The sequence below is a fragment of the Drosophila simulans genome, chromosome 3R (assembly GCF_016746395.2).
Source record: "Drosophila simulans strain w501 chromosome 3R, Prin_Dsim_3.1, whole genome shotgun sequence".
In the NCBI taxonomy this organism is placed as follows: Eukaryota; Metazoa; Arthropoda; class Insecta; order Diptera; family Drosophilidae; genus Drosophila; species Drosophila simulans.
The window spans coordinates 2,235,781-2,251,332 of NC_052523.2; the positions used below are offsets into that span (position 1 = coordinate 2,235,781).

A 15,552-nucleotide genomic window follows, 5' to 3' on the forward strand; every position below is an offset into this window, starting at 1 on the left:
TATAAATGTTAATGAATCTAGTATAAGTCAAAACCCTGTGTGGCAGGTATTGAGGGTAGTGACGTTTGAGTCTTCTTTTCCGGGGATCTGTAATTCGAAGAGCCGCGTTGGGGTGTAGATCCAGTCTCTCATGGGATTTTTTGGCCACCTCCTTGATTTTGTCTCTTATTTTAGTGACCTTGAGATCACGTTCGATATCAACATTCCTCATATACCAAGGAGCACCAGTGATTTTCACGTCCAGTGATTACTCGTATAAACCTTTACACTTGGAAAGCATAAAATAGGTCAGGAGCTAGTCTGCACTTATATGTAGATCCTTAATTTATTTTCAAAGGACAACATGATTCTTGGTGCCATCAGCCATTTCTATATTTGTAGCATACTTACAGGCTTTGCATCTATCTACATGTGTAAATTCTTCATATAAACTTACATATGTATCTTACATCCTCGTTGAATATAATAATACTTTCTTCGGTATGGAAGTGCGGTCAGAGCCTTGAGTTACAATATATTAATTACGCCAATGTTAACAAATTTGAATAAACAATAAAATATGGGTAAATAATGCATATAAAATAAATTTTCGTCAAGTGTTATTATTGCTAGTGTTATCAGTGGTATTTATTTCGGTATATTTATTATCTGTGCGGTAAATGGTAATTTAACACGGTCACTCTAAGTTACAAATTACCGCGAGATGTGCTAAACAATTTAATTTTTTATGTTTTTAAGCATATACTAGGGCATAAACTCATTGATATATATGTAGTGAGTATTTAATGAGGCATCAATAGTTCTCTATGTCATTTCAACATGCCCATGAATTCCTATACTTTAGATTTCACAATGGATTTGGAGAACAACAACAATACGCCATTGACCGGCAAAGAAACCGAAAAATGTGCGGAAAAGCGAAAATGTGTAATAACATTAGATGAAAAGCAAGGGGAATCCAAAAGACTGAAAAAGGAGGAATCAAATGTGGAGGCCACAAGCCGTCCACCTGCTCAGAGTCCCAAAAAACGGCTCCATCTAAACGGAAAGCCCACGCAAAATAAGGATCTTAACTTCAGGTACGGCAATTATAAGCACTACTACGGCAAGCGCATCCTGAACAAGGATTTTCACGACATACGTCTGGACGTGCTCGGCACGCAGTCGGATTTGTTTCGGAACAAGCAGCTGCTTGACATCGGCTGCAACTCTGGCCACCTGTCCATCCAGATTGCCAGGAAATTCGAGGTGAAGAGCCTCGTAGGCCTGGACATAGATCGTAGCCTGATAAATGATGCCCAAAGAACCGTCAGTCACCTGAAACGTCAGGAAACCCCGGGGCAGGGGATACCCCACATACATTTTGTGCACGGGAACTATGTCCTGGATGACGACGTCCTGCTCGATATTGAGAGGCCGCAGTTCGACGTCATACTCTGCCTGTCTGTCACTAAGTGGATCCACCTTAATTTCTGTGATTCCGGCCTGAAGCAGGCCTTCAGACGCATGTACCTGCAGCTGCGTCCGGGCGGCAAGCTGATCCTGGAACCTCAGTCCTTTGACGGTTACAAGAGGCGCAAGAAGCTATCGGTGAGCCTTATTAGACAGGTAATCGATAGAGAATATATATATATATATGTATGCACTTTTTTTCTTCAGGAACAAATCAGAGATAACTACAATGCAATTAAATTCCGACCTGAGCATTTCACCGAGTATCTGCTTGGCGCGGAAGTGGGCTTTGCCGAAATGAAACTTATGGGCATACCGGAGCACTGCAAGGAGGGATTCAAGCGACCGATCCAAATTTTTACAAAGTCGTAGGAAATAAAAAGAAAATCAAGAAATGAAATTTATCCGAAAATGCACGGAAAACACAAATATTTATTTACATCGATTACATTTATGTAAATGTAATCAATACTACTTCGATCGCTTCGCTTTACTAGGAGAACTAGGTATCTTTTCCAGAACGTTGGGAATCTTTTTCAGTAAATCGTCGTGTGTTAGCTGAAAATCACTGTCTGCCCAAAGAAGTTTCAGTTCATCCATCACCAAACCAATCCTCACTCCGTTCAGACCATGCTGAGCCAAAGCATTTCCCCTGATCGGGAAGTCCGGCTTGACCCACGACTTCAGCTGGTTGTAGAGTTCCAGTTTGCCAGAGTATTTCAGCAACTGTTCTACGAAATCCCTTTGAATGTACTTTTGTAAGCACAACTTCTGAAAGTCCCGCAGGGTCGTGTAATGTAAGCCAACCTAGAAAGGGAAACTGGAGTTTAAAGACGTAATTTTTAATTAAGCGAATCGGGCTTCTTACCTTCTCCCGCTCCTGAGTGATGAACCTAGCCAGGTCCCGTTCGTAGGCGGATAGCTTCAGGCGTTTGTGCATTTCCATAGCGTCTTCCACGGAGTGCAGCATCCCCGCCAAGTACAAAATCGGGTGATGGGGCTTATCGAATTGATCTAGGGCTTTGCAAAGACGGTCGAACTCATCCAGATTTGGCTCTTTAGGCAGCCCAATGTACTCGAATAGGTTACAACAGTGCATCTCCAGAAACAATGCAGGTCCGAAATTGCCCGCCACTATCTTTTGGAGCTCAGACCAGATCCGCTCGCCACTTATTCTCGCAAGACCTTTCGCGTTTTCCTTTATGGCTGCCAGGGTGGCCTTATCGTGGTTGTTTTCCTCGCTCGCGATGCGTCCGTAGAATCGGAAATAGCGCAGGATACGCAGAAAGTCCTCCTTAATGCGAATATCTGCTTCGCCCACGAAGACAACGCGACGCTCTTGGAGATCATCGTAGCCATAGAAGTAATCGTACACTGTGCCATCAAAGCCTAAGAACATGGAGTTGATTGTTAAATCGCGCCGGTTGGCATCCAGTTGCCAGTCGGTCGTGTACATCACCTCCGCATGGCGTCCGTCGGTACGGATGTCGATGCGTAATGTGGTTACCTCGAAGTTCTCCTTGTCATTGATTCGAGGCGTGATGGTGCCGTGCTTTTCGCCGTTCGCGTTGATCATTCGCACCTCCTCCTTCTCAAACATCTGCTTCATCTGATCCGGAGTGGCGGTGGTGGCCAAGTCGATGTCCTTCGGTGGAATGCCCATCAGAATGTCGCGCACAGCTCCGCCGGCGATCCGCAGCTCGTAGTCGTACTTCTTGAAGAGCGCCAGTAGGTCATTTAGCTCAGGGGTAAATATGCTTTGGAACTCAGGAGTTGCCACCTTCCGGAATGCCGGGTTTGTGCGCATCCTGGGTGGTTTTCCCAGCTGGGCAATCAATTCTGGAGAGGCGCCTCGCGAGCAAACCATATTGGCCATCGACTTTAGCCAGCGATTCTGCTGACGGCCGTTGAATGAAAGGAAGGCACGTGTGGTCAACTTTACGAGGAGGCTTGGACCATTCATGTAGAGATTCGAGCACGCTCGGCAATTTGTCTCCAAGTTCTAAGCAATGTCGAAAAAAATAAGTTCTAATGTTTAGACATGAATGTTTTGTGGTCATATGTGATGTACACCCTGTAGTGCTTTAGTCGTAGGGCTTACTCGTTCTTAGTGAGAGAAAAGTAAGTTTTAATAATAATTCCAATAAAGATATTGGCAGAAGCATACCATTTTCATTAAGAAATAAATATACTCCAATTGAGTGTGGTATCAATATTAATTATATATATATTTAATATTCAACTTGAAAAATTAAAAATACAAATAAAATAATTAAACTATTACTGCTAAGGCAGTAAGCAGTTGTAATAAGTAGACGATGTACACGGTACTCTTAAGTCGAGATCCCCTATTTCTGTGAAAATCCGTTTTTAACGGAATAATGTGTAATGTAGAATTTGGGCACACTTACGGAACCTGTTACTTTGTTTACCTACTTGCTTGAAATATTTGAATTCAATGCCACCGCGGTTGCCGTTCGGCCAAGTCAGAAACTTACTGCTGCAGGGACACGTAATTCGAAGGATGAGCTCCCAACCCAAGGTGTACGTAACCAGGCCGGATGTGGATGACAGCGGTCTGGAGCTACTGCGCAAGAGGTTTGTTTTTGTTATTGCAACCGGCTAGTTAGTTATTAGCATTTGCACTAATTTTCATATTCACGACTTTGCTCAGCTGCCAAGTGACCACCTGGCATGAGACCAATCCGGTGCCCCGCTCCGAGCTGATCCGCGAGGTGGCCGGAAAAGATGCCCTTTACTGTGCCCTAACGGACAAGGTTGACAAGGAAGTGCTGGATTCTGCCGGTCCTCAGTTGAAGTGCGTGGCCACTATTTCGGTGGGATACGATCACATCGACGTGGAGGAGTGCAGGAAACGTGGCATTCGAGTGGGCTTCACACCGGACGTCCTAACGGATGCAACGGCAGAATTAACGCTTGCTCTGCTTCTGGCCACCAACCGCCGACTATTCGAGGCCAACAAGCAGGTTTACAACGGCGGCTGGAAGTCGTGGGCCCCCATGTGGATGTGCGGCCAGGGACTGAAGGGCTCCCGGGTCGGCCTGCTGGGCTTCGGCCGCATAGGCCAAGAGATAGCGGCACGCATTGTGCCATTTAAGCCGACGGAGATAACATACACAACACGATCACTGCGCACCAAGGAGGCGGCTGCTGTGAATGCCCGGCACGTGGACTTTGACGAGATGCTTCGCGAGTCGGACTTTATCGTAGTCTGTTGCGCCCTAACCCCGGAGACTAAGGAAATCTTCAATGCCGCGGCCTTTCAGAAGATGAAGCCCAACTGCATTCTTATCAACACGGCGCGTGGTGGCGTTGTAGACCAGAAGGCGCTGTACGAGGCACTGAAAACCAAACGAATTCTGGCAGCTGGTCTGGATGTAACGACGCCGGAGCCATTGCCCCTTGACGATCCCCTTCTAAAGCTGGATAATGTGGTTATTCTCCCCCACATTGGCAGCGCTGACATCGAAACGCGCAAGGAAATGTCCCGGATCACAGCCAGAAATATTCTTGCTGCCTTAGCTGGCGATAAAATGGAAGCCGAAGTAAAGCTATAAGCCTTGTAATCTCAGCGTATAGTCAATTCTTTCCACTTCTTTTTAAAAAACATCTGTTTGTAATTATGAACAATATTCTAATTAATATTTCGTATTTTCAAAGGTGTTTTAACGGTACTGAAATTATTAAAACACTTCAACAGAAACACTTGTAATACGCCGATGACAGTGCCCGCAATGAACTGATACGTATATGTCGGTATATATATTAAGATATATTAAGACTCAACTAAATGCCGATAGCTTTTACCTAAAGGTCGTGGCCACCCAGTAGGATGGAATATGAGCATCGAATTATTTGTGTTATTTGCGAGGGGTATTCTCCCAATCTATTGGTTATTAACAAACATAATTACAAATTATAATTACAAACATAATTATATTGCTTTATAATGGCTGTGTGTGCGGTCAAGACCTAGGACAGTGATGGTCGAATTATAAACTTTATCTTATTAAGTAACTTGAAAATATGTATGAGCAACAAAACAATTAAACTGCAACTAGTCCTCGCCTGGCGGCAGGGGCTGGTTAAGATCACCGCCTATAGGCGGGGGAACTGGCAGTGGCACTAGAGACGTCAGTACTGGCACTGTGGAAATTACACTAATTTCTGATGGATCCGGTGCCTCTTTTTTAATATGCTCGGCGCTGATGTACCCGCCGCTTTCGTCCTGAAAAGAAGATACTCGTATGTAGTAGCTGAACGTCTTCGGTATTTCAGTTAATAGTAACTCATTTCATTTAAGACTAAATTAAAAAATTCATAATTACCGTCACGAACACATCCACTGATTTACCGGAGATGATGTCCAGAACCTGCTGGGTAATGCCACTACCATTCATCGGTTCATCCTGCATGCTCTCGGCGTATTCCGACAATGCTGGTCTTAAATCAGGGCACTGATGCAGTGCGTCCACCAATTGGGCGGGAGGAAGATGCAGCAGAATCGGCATTGACTGCGGTTTCAGGCGCTGCACAGTCTTTAGGAAGCCCTCCCAGATAACTTTTTGTCGCCAGACCTGCTTGATTATCAGACGCTGCAGCAAGTTCATTACAAAGTTAGCCAGACGCGGGTACAGGGTTAGACTCTGAATTGTTGTGCGCATCATCAGAGTAGGCAGCGGAATAACCTCTACAAGCTGTTGCAGCACAGCCATAAGTACCTCCTGTGTGTACAGATCTCTTTCAGCCAAACAGAGGGATGTAGCCTTGACGATGGCTTTAAGGTCGCAGACACTCGTATCGATGGTGTGCAAAGCCACGAGAATATCAGTGGGGGACATGGCCATCGTCTGATGGGCGAATTCGGCACCGATACCAAGCAATCGATTGAAAACCTCCTTGACCACAGCGGGATTAAGTTTAATCAGCTTAGGCAGAACGGCAATTAACTCGGATCGGGTCAAGCCACTTAGAACGGGTATCATAACGCGCACATCCTTGACCTTGTTCTGGTAGAGATCCCTAACCCGCCGTACCAATTCTTCATGGGGGGATGGCACTCGCTCCGTCAGTATGTAAATTATACGGATCACTAAGGTCTCCATGCCCTTAGGGCAATCCTCGATCAGTTGCAGCAACGTCGGGCTTTCCACACCCATCTTTTTTATGGGGATATCTAGACTGCGCAAGATCGTGCGTTTCAGTTCGGCAGATGTGGAAACAAACACTTGACAAATTTTCTGTAAGTAAACTATCAGGGGAAGAGAATATTAGCAAATTAATTTCATAATTAATTTTCTTTAATACGGGACAGAAGCAAATTACCTTCCGGTTTATAGGGCAGCAGGGTAAAGGCCAAACCAAAGCACACCTTGGTAGTGTCTTCCCGCCAAGCAGGCTCCTCGCTTGGGCGACCAAAGTCCTGCGAGAAAACAGCTGCCGGCGGAGACTCCTGTTCGATAAATTTAAGCCACTCCAGAGCGAATTCGTCTATCCGAGACGGTAGTATTTTGTGCACATGGTACAGACTGACTAGATGGGCCTGTGCCCGATCCCGCAGATCCACTCGCTCGTGCACAGAAAAGTTGAGCAACGCTCTAACGAAGCGATTCTTTCGCGGCGGCCTGAGCACTGCAAGGTCCTTGATCAGCTCCAGGCCGTGCTGGGAGAACTCGTCGTCCAGGCTTAATTGAACTAGATGTCCGATTGAGACTTCCGGAAGAATGGGTGCTTCTAGATAAACTCTACGAATCAGAATAATCTTATCCTTGTGATCGCAACGCTCTCCAATGCCAAAGATGAGCTTATTCAGCAACTCGTTGTAGGCGTGATCGGGTCTGTTCTCTGTCTTAACATAAGTGTGCCTTGTAAATCCTTGCAGCAGAGAGTACTCCTCAAAGAGCCACGAAAATGCCAAATCGATACGCTGTTTTATATCCTCCAGGATGAACTCCATTATGCCATAACGCACGTTATCGGGAAATGTCGCAGCAATCACGGTGACCAGCTTACGGCGCTTCGATGACACGCCTCCCTTGATGCACTGCCGCTCCGAGTTGAGGATGCGGCGCACTGCATCAGTTAGGAATTTCTCTTTTAGGTTGCGTGGCAGGGGCTTGGTGATCTCCTGCAGCTTCAGCGTCTTGGCGCGCTCCTTCATCTTTTCAATAACAGTCTGTTCGCCCTTAGCGCGCTCCATGGTCTCGCGCAGCTTCTTGGTTGCTTCCTCCTTCCGTTGGAGCTCTTCCTCACTCAGTTTTTGAACAGCATCCTCATCCACTTCCATTGCAGTTAGTGTTGATTCAATCGGTTGTACTTTCTTAACCCGCATTGGCGGCTCTCGACTGAAGGTTGCGGCACCTGGGCCTAGGCGCCTTTCAGATAGTTGTTCGCCAAACATTCTGGAGATATTGGTTACTTGCTGCTGAATAGACATTTCGCGAATGGGTGTGTATTCCTGAAGGAACTTTTGTGGCACCTCAGTGGGCAGACTGGGCAAGAACTCTAGCACCAGGGCCACAACAGTTTCTGGATTACGGAAATGCTCTGCCAGAAACTTTTCGTTAACTCGTGTGGACTTCTGTTTCTGCCGTTCCAATTCCTCAGTGTCTAGCTCCATTTCTCGCTGCTGCTGATCCTGCTGCTCACTGGCCAACCGCGCTCGCTTTGCAAGACTTTGCGCAGCATTTTCAAGGATGCGTTTTTGTCTGCGAGCCATTTCCTGTTTGTCCATTTTGGGAATAAGCTTCTGGATCTCATTCGTGGAGGACCCCAGGTCAACTAACATACCCCGGATAGTGCTTGCAAACTCAAAGGCACCGCGGTTCTTCATTAATGTCTGCAGCTGCATCTTCAGGCTCTTGCGCACGGAGCTTACTTGCGAGTCAGTGAGGGTGGGCGGCAGGTTGGCATTCAGCTGCTTAAAGGCATCCACCACGGCGCCCATGAACATGGGTCGCATTTTGGCAATCGTGCACAAGCTGCTTGTGCAGGCAATCAAGTTCACTGAGGAAATATGCGTTGTTCCGTGGAACTGAAGCAAGATATCTAAGATATTGTTGCCCTCCTCCTGCAACTTTTGACGGCGGAATAGTGTGCAGTGATCGGGGACATCGCCCAGCGAGAAGTCTCCATCTCGTTTCAGACTGTCCTCGTCAGCAAAGCTCTGCAGGACAACGACGCCCTCCAAGAACTTAATGGCATTTGTACGTATGCCGTCGTTTTCATTGTCGATCATGTCCAGTATTTGCGCCTTTATTAAGCTGAGGATGTTCCACGCCTGCTCCGCACTGTCGCCGGGCTCCATGAGGCTGCACAAGTACTGCAATCCATTCTTGTAGATGCTGCCGCAGGCCTGGATCACTCTTTTGATCACCTGAGCCGAGTTATCCCTAAGCAGCATAGACACGACGTTAATGACATGGGGCAGTAGCTCCACCTTCACTTTACTGGGATGGAAAATAGAAATGGATTCAGCAAGAAGTTATTTCCTTTGACGGACATCCTTACCAAACTTGCTCTATGAAGACGACTACCTGCTTGCGAACCTCCATGTTTGAGTCGTGGGCCAAAGACAGCACGGACTCCAGGAATTCTTCGGCCAGCTCCGAGCAGGATCCAAGCACAGTCTCCTGCACCTTAGCCAGCAGTTCGCACTTTGTCGAAGGTGATGCGATGACCAGCTCATTGCACCAATCGACCACCTGAAAGGGAAAATAAATGGTACAATACAGCAATCCGGACTGTCTTGTCTGATTCTACCTTAGCTCTTGCCGTAGCTGTCTTCTCGTCCGTGAACAGATTGGCCGTCTCCGAGACAAACTGGCCGCGTCCAATTATGCTATCCATGATCGGTTAATTGATGCAGATTTTGCCTAAATCTGCGATACTTCGGATATTTTTAAGAGCTGCCGGCACGGATGGCAAGGTGTTATCGGTACCATTGAGAAACTATCGAAAACGGGTCTATGATGTTGGCAGTTCTGAATAATTCCGGACCGTCTAGCTATTTTTTGCCAACTCTTAATGTGTTTAAAAGAAAAAGAATATTTTACTGAAAAGTTGTCTTATAATTAAATGATCTGACTGCAGACTAAATGTCCTTGCTCGTTATCGTATAAAATAAAATTAATGAATCACATAAACTAACATTTTGGCATAAGTCAGCTTAACGCGTTATTATCGATAAGCATGCCGCAGTTGCGCTGGCCGAGCGATATGCGGGGTTACTATCGATAAGCCAGAGGCATCGATTTGCTCACATTTCTTGGGTGTTTTAGCGTGAAAAAAACGCCTAAATAAACGAATCGGCAGCGTGTCAGGCAAGAAAGTGCAACCAACGGATCGCCGTTCGCGACGCAGTCGAGGATTGGAACAGCAGACACCGTCGAAGGTGGCGAAAAACGTCTCAGCAACCGCCAGCCGTCGCAGCGGAGTGTTTACTGGGAGAGGGGTGCAGTGGAGGAGCTGTGTGGGCGCGTGCGTGTGTATGTGTGCGCCAGTGAGTGGGGCAGAGGCAGCGGCAGAGGAGCAGCGGCGGATGTAGCTCGTTGCCCGGACCCCGTAGTGGATACCACGAAGTGCTAGCGCAAACGTACGCAGTCCAACTTTGAGGCACAAAGAAAATAAACACTGGAAACCGAAGACGAGGCCTTCTGGAACTGGAACAGCACTGCTCAACAGCCGCAGCCGCGTCGGTGACCGCACCCTAATGTCAAATAGCCAAGCGAATGCCGGCATCAGCGGTAGCGCGGTAGCGGATGAACCCATCCAGCACCACCCCTCCTTGGCGGCCGGTCCCGTAAGTGCATCCTGCCCAGCAGCGACACCGCCGTCGCAGTCGACGCAGCAGCCCCCGCCGCACATAGTTGGTGCCTCAACAGCTGATGCGGGCAGCAGCGCTGCGGTCGGCGTCGGCGTCGTCGCTGGCAGCGAAGGCGTCAATCTGGACTCGTCGCCACGCGAATCCGGGGACGATTCGGAGGATGAGAGCGAGATTCTGGAGGAGTCGCCATGCGGACGCTGGCTGAAGCGACGCGAGGAGGTGGATCAGCGCGACGTGCCCGGTATTGACTGCGTCCATCTGGCCATGGACACTGAGGAGGGCGTAGAGGTCGTGTGGAACGAGGTGCAATATGCCAGCCTGCAGGAGCTGAAGTCGCAGGAGGAGAAGATGCGGCAGGTGTTCGACAATCTGCTGCAGCTGGACCACCAGAACATTGTCAAGTTCCACCGCTACTGGACGGACACGCAGCAGGCCGAGCGTCCCAGGGTGGTCTTTATCACCGAGTACATGTCAAGCGGATCGCTGAAACAGTTCCTCAAGCGCACCAAGCGCAACGCCAAGCGCCTACCGCTGGAGTCGTGGCGCCGGTGGTGCACTCAGATCTTGTCCGCACTCAGCTATTTGCATTCCTGCTCGCCGCCCATCATCCACGGCAATTTAACCTGTGATAGCATCTTCATCCAGCACAACGGCCTGGTCAAGATCGGCTCGGTGGTCCCGGACGCGGTCCACTACAGCGTTCGGCGCGGCCGAGAGCGAGAGCGTGAACGCGAGCGAGGCGCCCACTACTTCCAGGCGCCGGAGTACGGCGCCGCCGACCAGTTGACCGCCGCCCTCGACATCTACGCCTTCGGGATGTGCGCCCTGGAGATGGCCGCCCTGGAGATCCAGCCCAGCAACAGCGAGTCAACTGCCATCAACGAGGAGACCATCCAGCGCACAATCTTTAGCCTGGAAAACGATCTGCAGCGCGACCTGATACGAAAGTGTCTCAACCCGCAGCCGCAGGACCGACCCAGCGCCAATGATCTGCTCTTTCACCCACTGCTTTTCGAGGTGAGTTAGCAAGTCAATTATCTTGTTTTAAATGCTATAAATTGACGTCCCGCATGACAATTGCCATGCCAACTAGACCTTGTATTCTAATTCTCGGTTCCATCTTACGGGTGGAGATATTTAGTTTAATAATACTCTCCTATACAATTTTATTATTAAATCAGCCTTCACTTATGGAAATAGGTCGGAAATGCCTTCATAATATGTTAAATAAAGATTTAAAGTAAATAATATGAAGATTTTGAAAATTACATGATTTCAATACACAGTAAAATATTTAAGTTCTAAATTGGGCTTTATCCGATTCATATAGTAAATTATCTGAGAATTTAATATATTATATATGTACATGTGTATATTATATTTCGTTTAAATGCTTTTCTCTCCAAACTAAATGGCAGGAGAACTAGTAATCAGTTGATAATCCTACAATCCATCTTGACTGTAGTATATGATTTATTGCGCACAGTCACGGACTAAAGCTCTTATATCTTAAGTTCAACTAAAAATTAATATGACACTTGTTTTGTTTACATATTATTTTGATTACTGAGGGTCTTTCGTTTTATTTTCATACCTGTTACTAGATTAGTTAAGATGAATGTAACAGGTATTGTTATTGATTCTTCATCAGAATCGTCCACTCCAACGGAAAGCCTATAGAACTGCCACGCTGGTCATATTTGTCTTGCCAATATCCATTGGTATGCCATTTTAAAGTGTTGAAATTTCTCTTTTGCACTCCCCCTTGAGTAAAAAAAAAAAAAAAAATAAATTTGTACACAGTTCTAATGACATTGCAAGGTATTCTTATAACACTTTTATAAAGGTAATTGACTGAAGAATTCAGTAGCTAATAATCCATTTTTGCTGCTATTACTACAGGTGCACTCCCTCAAACTGCTGACTGCCCATTGCCTGGTCTTCTCGCCCGCCAACCGCACTATGTTCTCGGAAACCGCCTTCGACGGCCTCATGCAGCGATACTACCAGCCGGACGTGGTTATGGCCCAGCTGCGGCTGGCCGGCGGCCAGGAGCGTCAGTACCGACTCGCAGACGTTTCGGGCGCCGATAAGCTGGAGAAGTTCGTCGAGGACGTGAAGTATGGTGTGTATCCGCTAATTACGTACAGCGGCAAGAAGCCGCCAAACTTCCGTTCCCGGGCAGCCTCCCCGGAGCGGGCTGACTCTGTAAAATCGGCCACGCCGGAGCCTGTGGACACGGAGTCGCGGCGCATCGTTAACATGATGTGCAGCGTTAAAATCAAGGAGGATAGCAATGACATAACCATGACAATACTGCTGCGCATGGACGACAAGATGAACCGCCAACTGACATGCCAGGTGAACGAGAACGATACGGCGGCGGATCTCACCAGCGAACTGGTGCGGCTCGGTTTCGTCCACCTCGACGACCAGGACAAGATCCAGGTGCTGCTGGAGGAAACGCTTAAAGCGGGCGTTATGAGCGACGGTGCCGGTGCAGAGAGCTCCGGTGCGGGGGTGACGACCACGGCGACCATGGCGGCCTTGGAGCAGCTGGAGCGAAACTGGTCGATATCCTCGGATGCAGACAAGCAGGGCACTGCCGTGATGTATGTACCGCAGGAGCAGCAGCAGCACCAGCACCACACGGACGGGGACGTCGACGTAGAACTCTCGGGCACGACGAGCAATTGAAAGTATCAGCTTAGTATTCAGGGCATGCCGGCGCGTATTGTTTTTATTATATTGGGAAATTACACATTACGATTTTATTAATACTATTATTTGTTATTTTTATATATATACCTATATATATGTGTATATGTATGTATGTATTTGAAATAATATTTATGTATGTATGTATCATAAACGATGTTGAACCAGGCTTCCAGGCTAAAGATTTCGATGACGTAGGACACGCGGCAGACAAAGGTGGGTTGTTTCGACCCATGTCCCAATTGAAACCTCAATCCACTGCGACACCTCGACACACACTTTTGAAAAAAGCGGCTAACGAGCTTGACAAAACCCAAAGCATTCGCTTAGCACAACTCTGAAACGAGCACGAATGGAATTCGCAGCTCCGACTAGCTGCGGCTAGACAAGATTCGAATACGAAAACCCAGACACATTAGATTTCGATAAACGAACATCTGGACGCCAATGTAAGGATCATTTTTTCTAGGACATTATCAAATTTCATAAGTTAGCCATGTCGCGAGGAGAAGAAACCCTAAAACCGCTGTGGAATGTATTTAAATGTATTACAAATATAAACAAATACGCAAGGCCACGAAAAATAATAAGTAAATTATTAAACTAAAAACTATGAAAACACAAGCAGAGCATGCAACAAAAAAATAATACACAACAGACATAGCTACACTATTATTAAACAAATAAAGATGGCAACCAGCTGACTAACTACAAAGTCTTTTTCTTTGTTTTCTAAGCTAGTCCAATTAAATTGCTAGGGGCAGATTTCAGTTTTCTTTTCCGATTTGTTTTTTTATTATTTTCGAAGAATGAATTAGGACCCACGAACATATGAGTAACCCACAAATCTTAAGTTTGTTTTTAAAAGGTACTTTCTACAGAATTCAATCATTTTCTCTTAAGCGACTGTTTTTTAATGTGTGAAACGAAAAGAAATATTGTGAATACTTTAAAACAATTAATAATATGAAGTCCCAGCAAGTGCTTTCAAACGAAATTTTCCAAAATTACTTTATTTTGAATTGAATGATCATAAGTAGGATGTATTATTGATAGGCAACATCTAGGTTTAGCTTTCTCATTAAGTAATACCACTGAACGTTTGGAAAGGGAGCTTAGGCACATGCCTGAACAGCGGACTCGGCCTCCTTGGGCTCCGGCGAGCCCAACTTTATGCGCTTGCACTGCCTATCCTCCGGCTCCTCATCGCTAAAGCCTTCCGGTGGAGCGACGGCCACAGAGTCTGTGTCAGGGAACTCTTTATCGTCGCTCGCTTTTGTCAGCGCTCTAATGGGCAGCTCCTGCTCATAGAGATCCAACAGCTTGTTGCCTTCGTACAGGACAAACGGCAAGGTGGCTCGCTGATAGTAGTCCGGCATCAGTTCCAAGTTGTTGATCACCGTGTCCAGCATGTGGGACTTCTCGCACCATATGCCCGGCGCATCGTTCCGTACTGGATTAATGTGCACGTGGAGGTGATAGAAGGACGGCTGGTAATGAAAGTACATGCGCAGCTGATTGGGATTAATGCCGTATAGCTTGGCAATTGCGTCCTTCGACGCCTGGCGCACGTTGCGCAAAAGATCGAGATGACTTCCATCCAAGTCCCGCAGAGACTTGATGTCGCGCTTGTGGACAATGCCCAGCAGATAGAGGGTTTCCACATTGCGTCCGTCCCATTTAAGATCAGGCAGAAGGATAAAGCCGGTCTTTGGATCCTTGTCCTCGTACACTATACGTTCCGTCTCCTGCTTGTGCTCGAGTATGTTGTAGACCCACTCGAGGGAGAACTGACTTGAGGTAAGATATGGAAGGGTTATTCTTTGGTAGAGATCAGGAGTCTCCCGTATGAGATACTTTTGGGAAACTGAGTACTTCTCGATGTGCTTCTCGGTGGCGGGATAAATGACTGTGCTTTTCACACCTGTGAAATTAATGATGAAAATCTATGATTTATCAGTATGAACTATGTATCTAATACTTACTGCACAAATCTCGGGTCGGCACAACCTGAAAACTGCCGTAGATATTGTTGATAAACTCAGTGTCAACTTTCAGGTCCGCGGTAAAATAGCTGGGCTTCTTGGGAGACTCCTCCGATGACGCCGTGGCCACATCGCTTTCCCGGTACGCTGCGGTTAGTAAGGATTATACTGTAGAGAACATCATCTACCTTTATTTACGCTTTTATACCATTTTTCTCGAAAACAACAATGGCATCATCGGTTCCTAAATCCGGAAAAGTTCCAAGCAGGGATATACTTTTCCTAACGCTGTTGTTGGTTAGGATTCGCTTCAGTTGGAACTTGGATAAGTCGTACGACGGTGACTTTACCTCTGTGCTATCAACTGGTTCCGACATTTTTGTTAATAATAATAACAATAATAATAGCTAGGAAGATGATATATTTTTATTTTCTTGCGGCTTTTCAGAGAGTCAGCGTGACCATGATTAGGCTCCACGAAAATTCCATACAAACATACATTTCGGAAGTCCATTTAGCAAGTACTCAAACCATGTTAAATAACATTGCTTA

At 46.7% G+C, this 15,552-nt stretch overlaps 6 protein-coding genes across 6 annotated transcripts; 3 read left to right on the forward strand and 3 right to left on the reverse strand.

Annotated features, from left to right (window-relative positions):
• Positions 1–631: 631 nt before the first annotated feature.
• Positions 632–1,868, forward strand: LOC6726870 (probable RNA methyltransferase CG1239). Its single transcript, XM_016176162.3, has 3 exons — positions 632–774; positions 845–1,590; positions 1,660–1,868. Exons 2-3 carry the CDS (start codon positions 853–855, stop codon positions 1,822–1,824), a joined length of 903 nt encoding a protein of 300 aa, XP_016033377.1. The 5' UTR covers positions 632–774; positions 845–852; the 3' UTR covers positions 1,825–1,868.
• On the reverse strand, positions 1,848–3,547 carry LOC6726871 (CCA tRNA nucleotidyltransferase 1, mitochondrial). Its single transcript, XM_002102237.4, has 2 exons — positions 2,321–3,547; positions 1,848–2,259 (listed from the first exon to the last, which is right to left on the reverse strand). The coding sequence occupies exons 1-2, from the start codon at positions 3,413–3,415 to the stop codon at positions 1,924–1,926; spliced, it is 1,431 nt and encodes a 476-aa protein (XP_002102273.1). The 5' UTR covers positions 3,416–3,547; the 3' UTR covers positions 1,848–1,923.
• Positions 3,548–3,826: 279 nt separating this feature from the next.
• On the forward strand, positions 3,827–5,132 carry LOC6726872 (glyoxylate reductase/hydroxypyruvate reductase). The gene is made up of 2 exons (XM_016176163.3): positions 3,827–4,050; positions 4,127–5,132. Exons 1-2 carry the CDS (start codon positions 3,911–3,913, stop codon positions 5,028–5,030), a joined length of 1,044 nt encoding a protein of 347 aa, XP_016033378.1. The 5' UTR covers positions 3,827–3,910; the 3' UTR covers positions 5,031–5,132.
• Positions 5,133–5,226: 94 nt separating this feature from the next.
• On the reverse strand, positions 5,227–9,465 carry LOC6726873 (symplekin). Its single transcript, XM_016175927.3, has 5 exons — positions 9,235–9,465; positions 8,983–9,176; positions 6,799–8,921; positions 5,802–6,724; positions 5,227–5,701 (listed from the first exon to the last, which is right to left on the reverse strand). The coding sequence occupies exons 1-5, from the start codon at positions 9,319–9,321 to the stop codon at positions 5,531–5,533; spliced, it is 3,498 nt and encodes a 1,165-aa protein (XP_016033379.2). The 5' UTR covers positions 9,322–9,465; the 3' UTR covers positions 5,227–5,530.
• A 202-nt stretch (positions 9,466–9,667) lies between these two features.
• On the forward strand, positions 9,668–13,723 carry LOC6726874 (nuclear receptor-binding protein homolog). The gene is made up of 2 exons (XM_002102240.4): positions 9,668–11,314; positions 12,200–13,723. Exons 1-2 carry the CDS (start codon positions 10,184–10,186, stop codon positions 12,992–12,994), a joined length of 1,926 nt encoding a protein of 641 aa, XP_002102276.1. The 5' UTR covers positions 9,668–10,183; the 3' UTR covers positions 12,995–13,723.
• A 274-nt stretch (positions 13,724–13,997) lies between these two features.
• On the reverse strand, positions 13,998–15,510 carry LOC6726875 (m7GpppX diphosphatase). Its single transcript, XM_002102241.4, has 3 exons — positions 15,209–15,510; positions 15,001–15,147; positions 13,998–14,939 (listed from the first exon to the last, which is right to left on the reverse strand). Exons 1-3 carry the CDS (start codon positions 15,375–15,377, stop codon positions 14,131–14,133), a joined length of 1,125 nt encoding a protein of 374 aa, XP_002102277.1. The 5' UTR covers positions 15,378–15,510; the 3' UTR covers positions 13,998–14,130.
• Between the last annotated feature and the right edge of the window lie 42 nt (positions 15,511–15,552).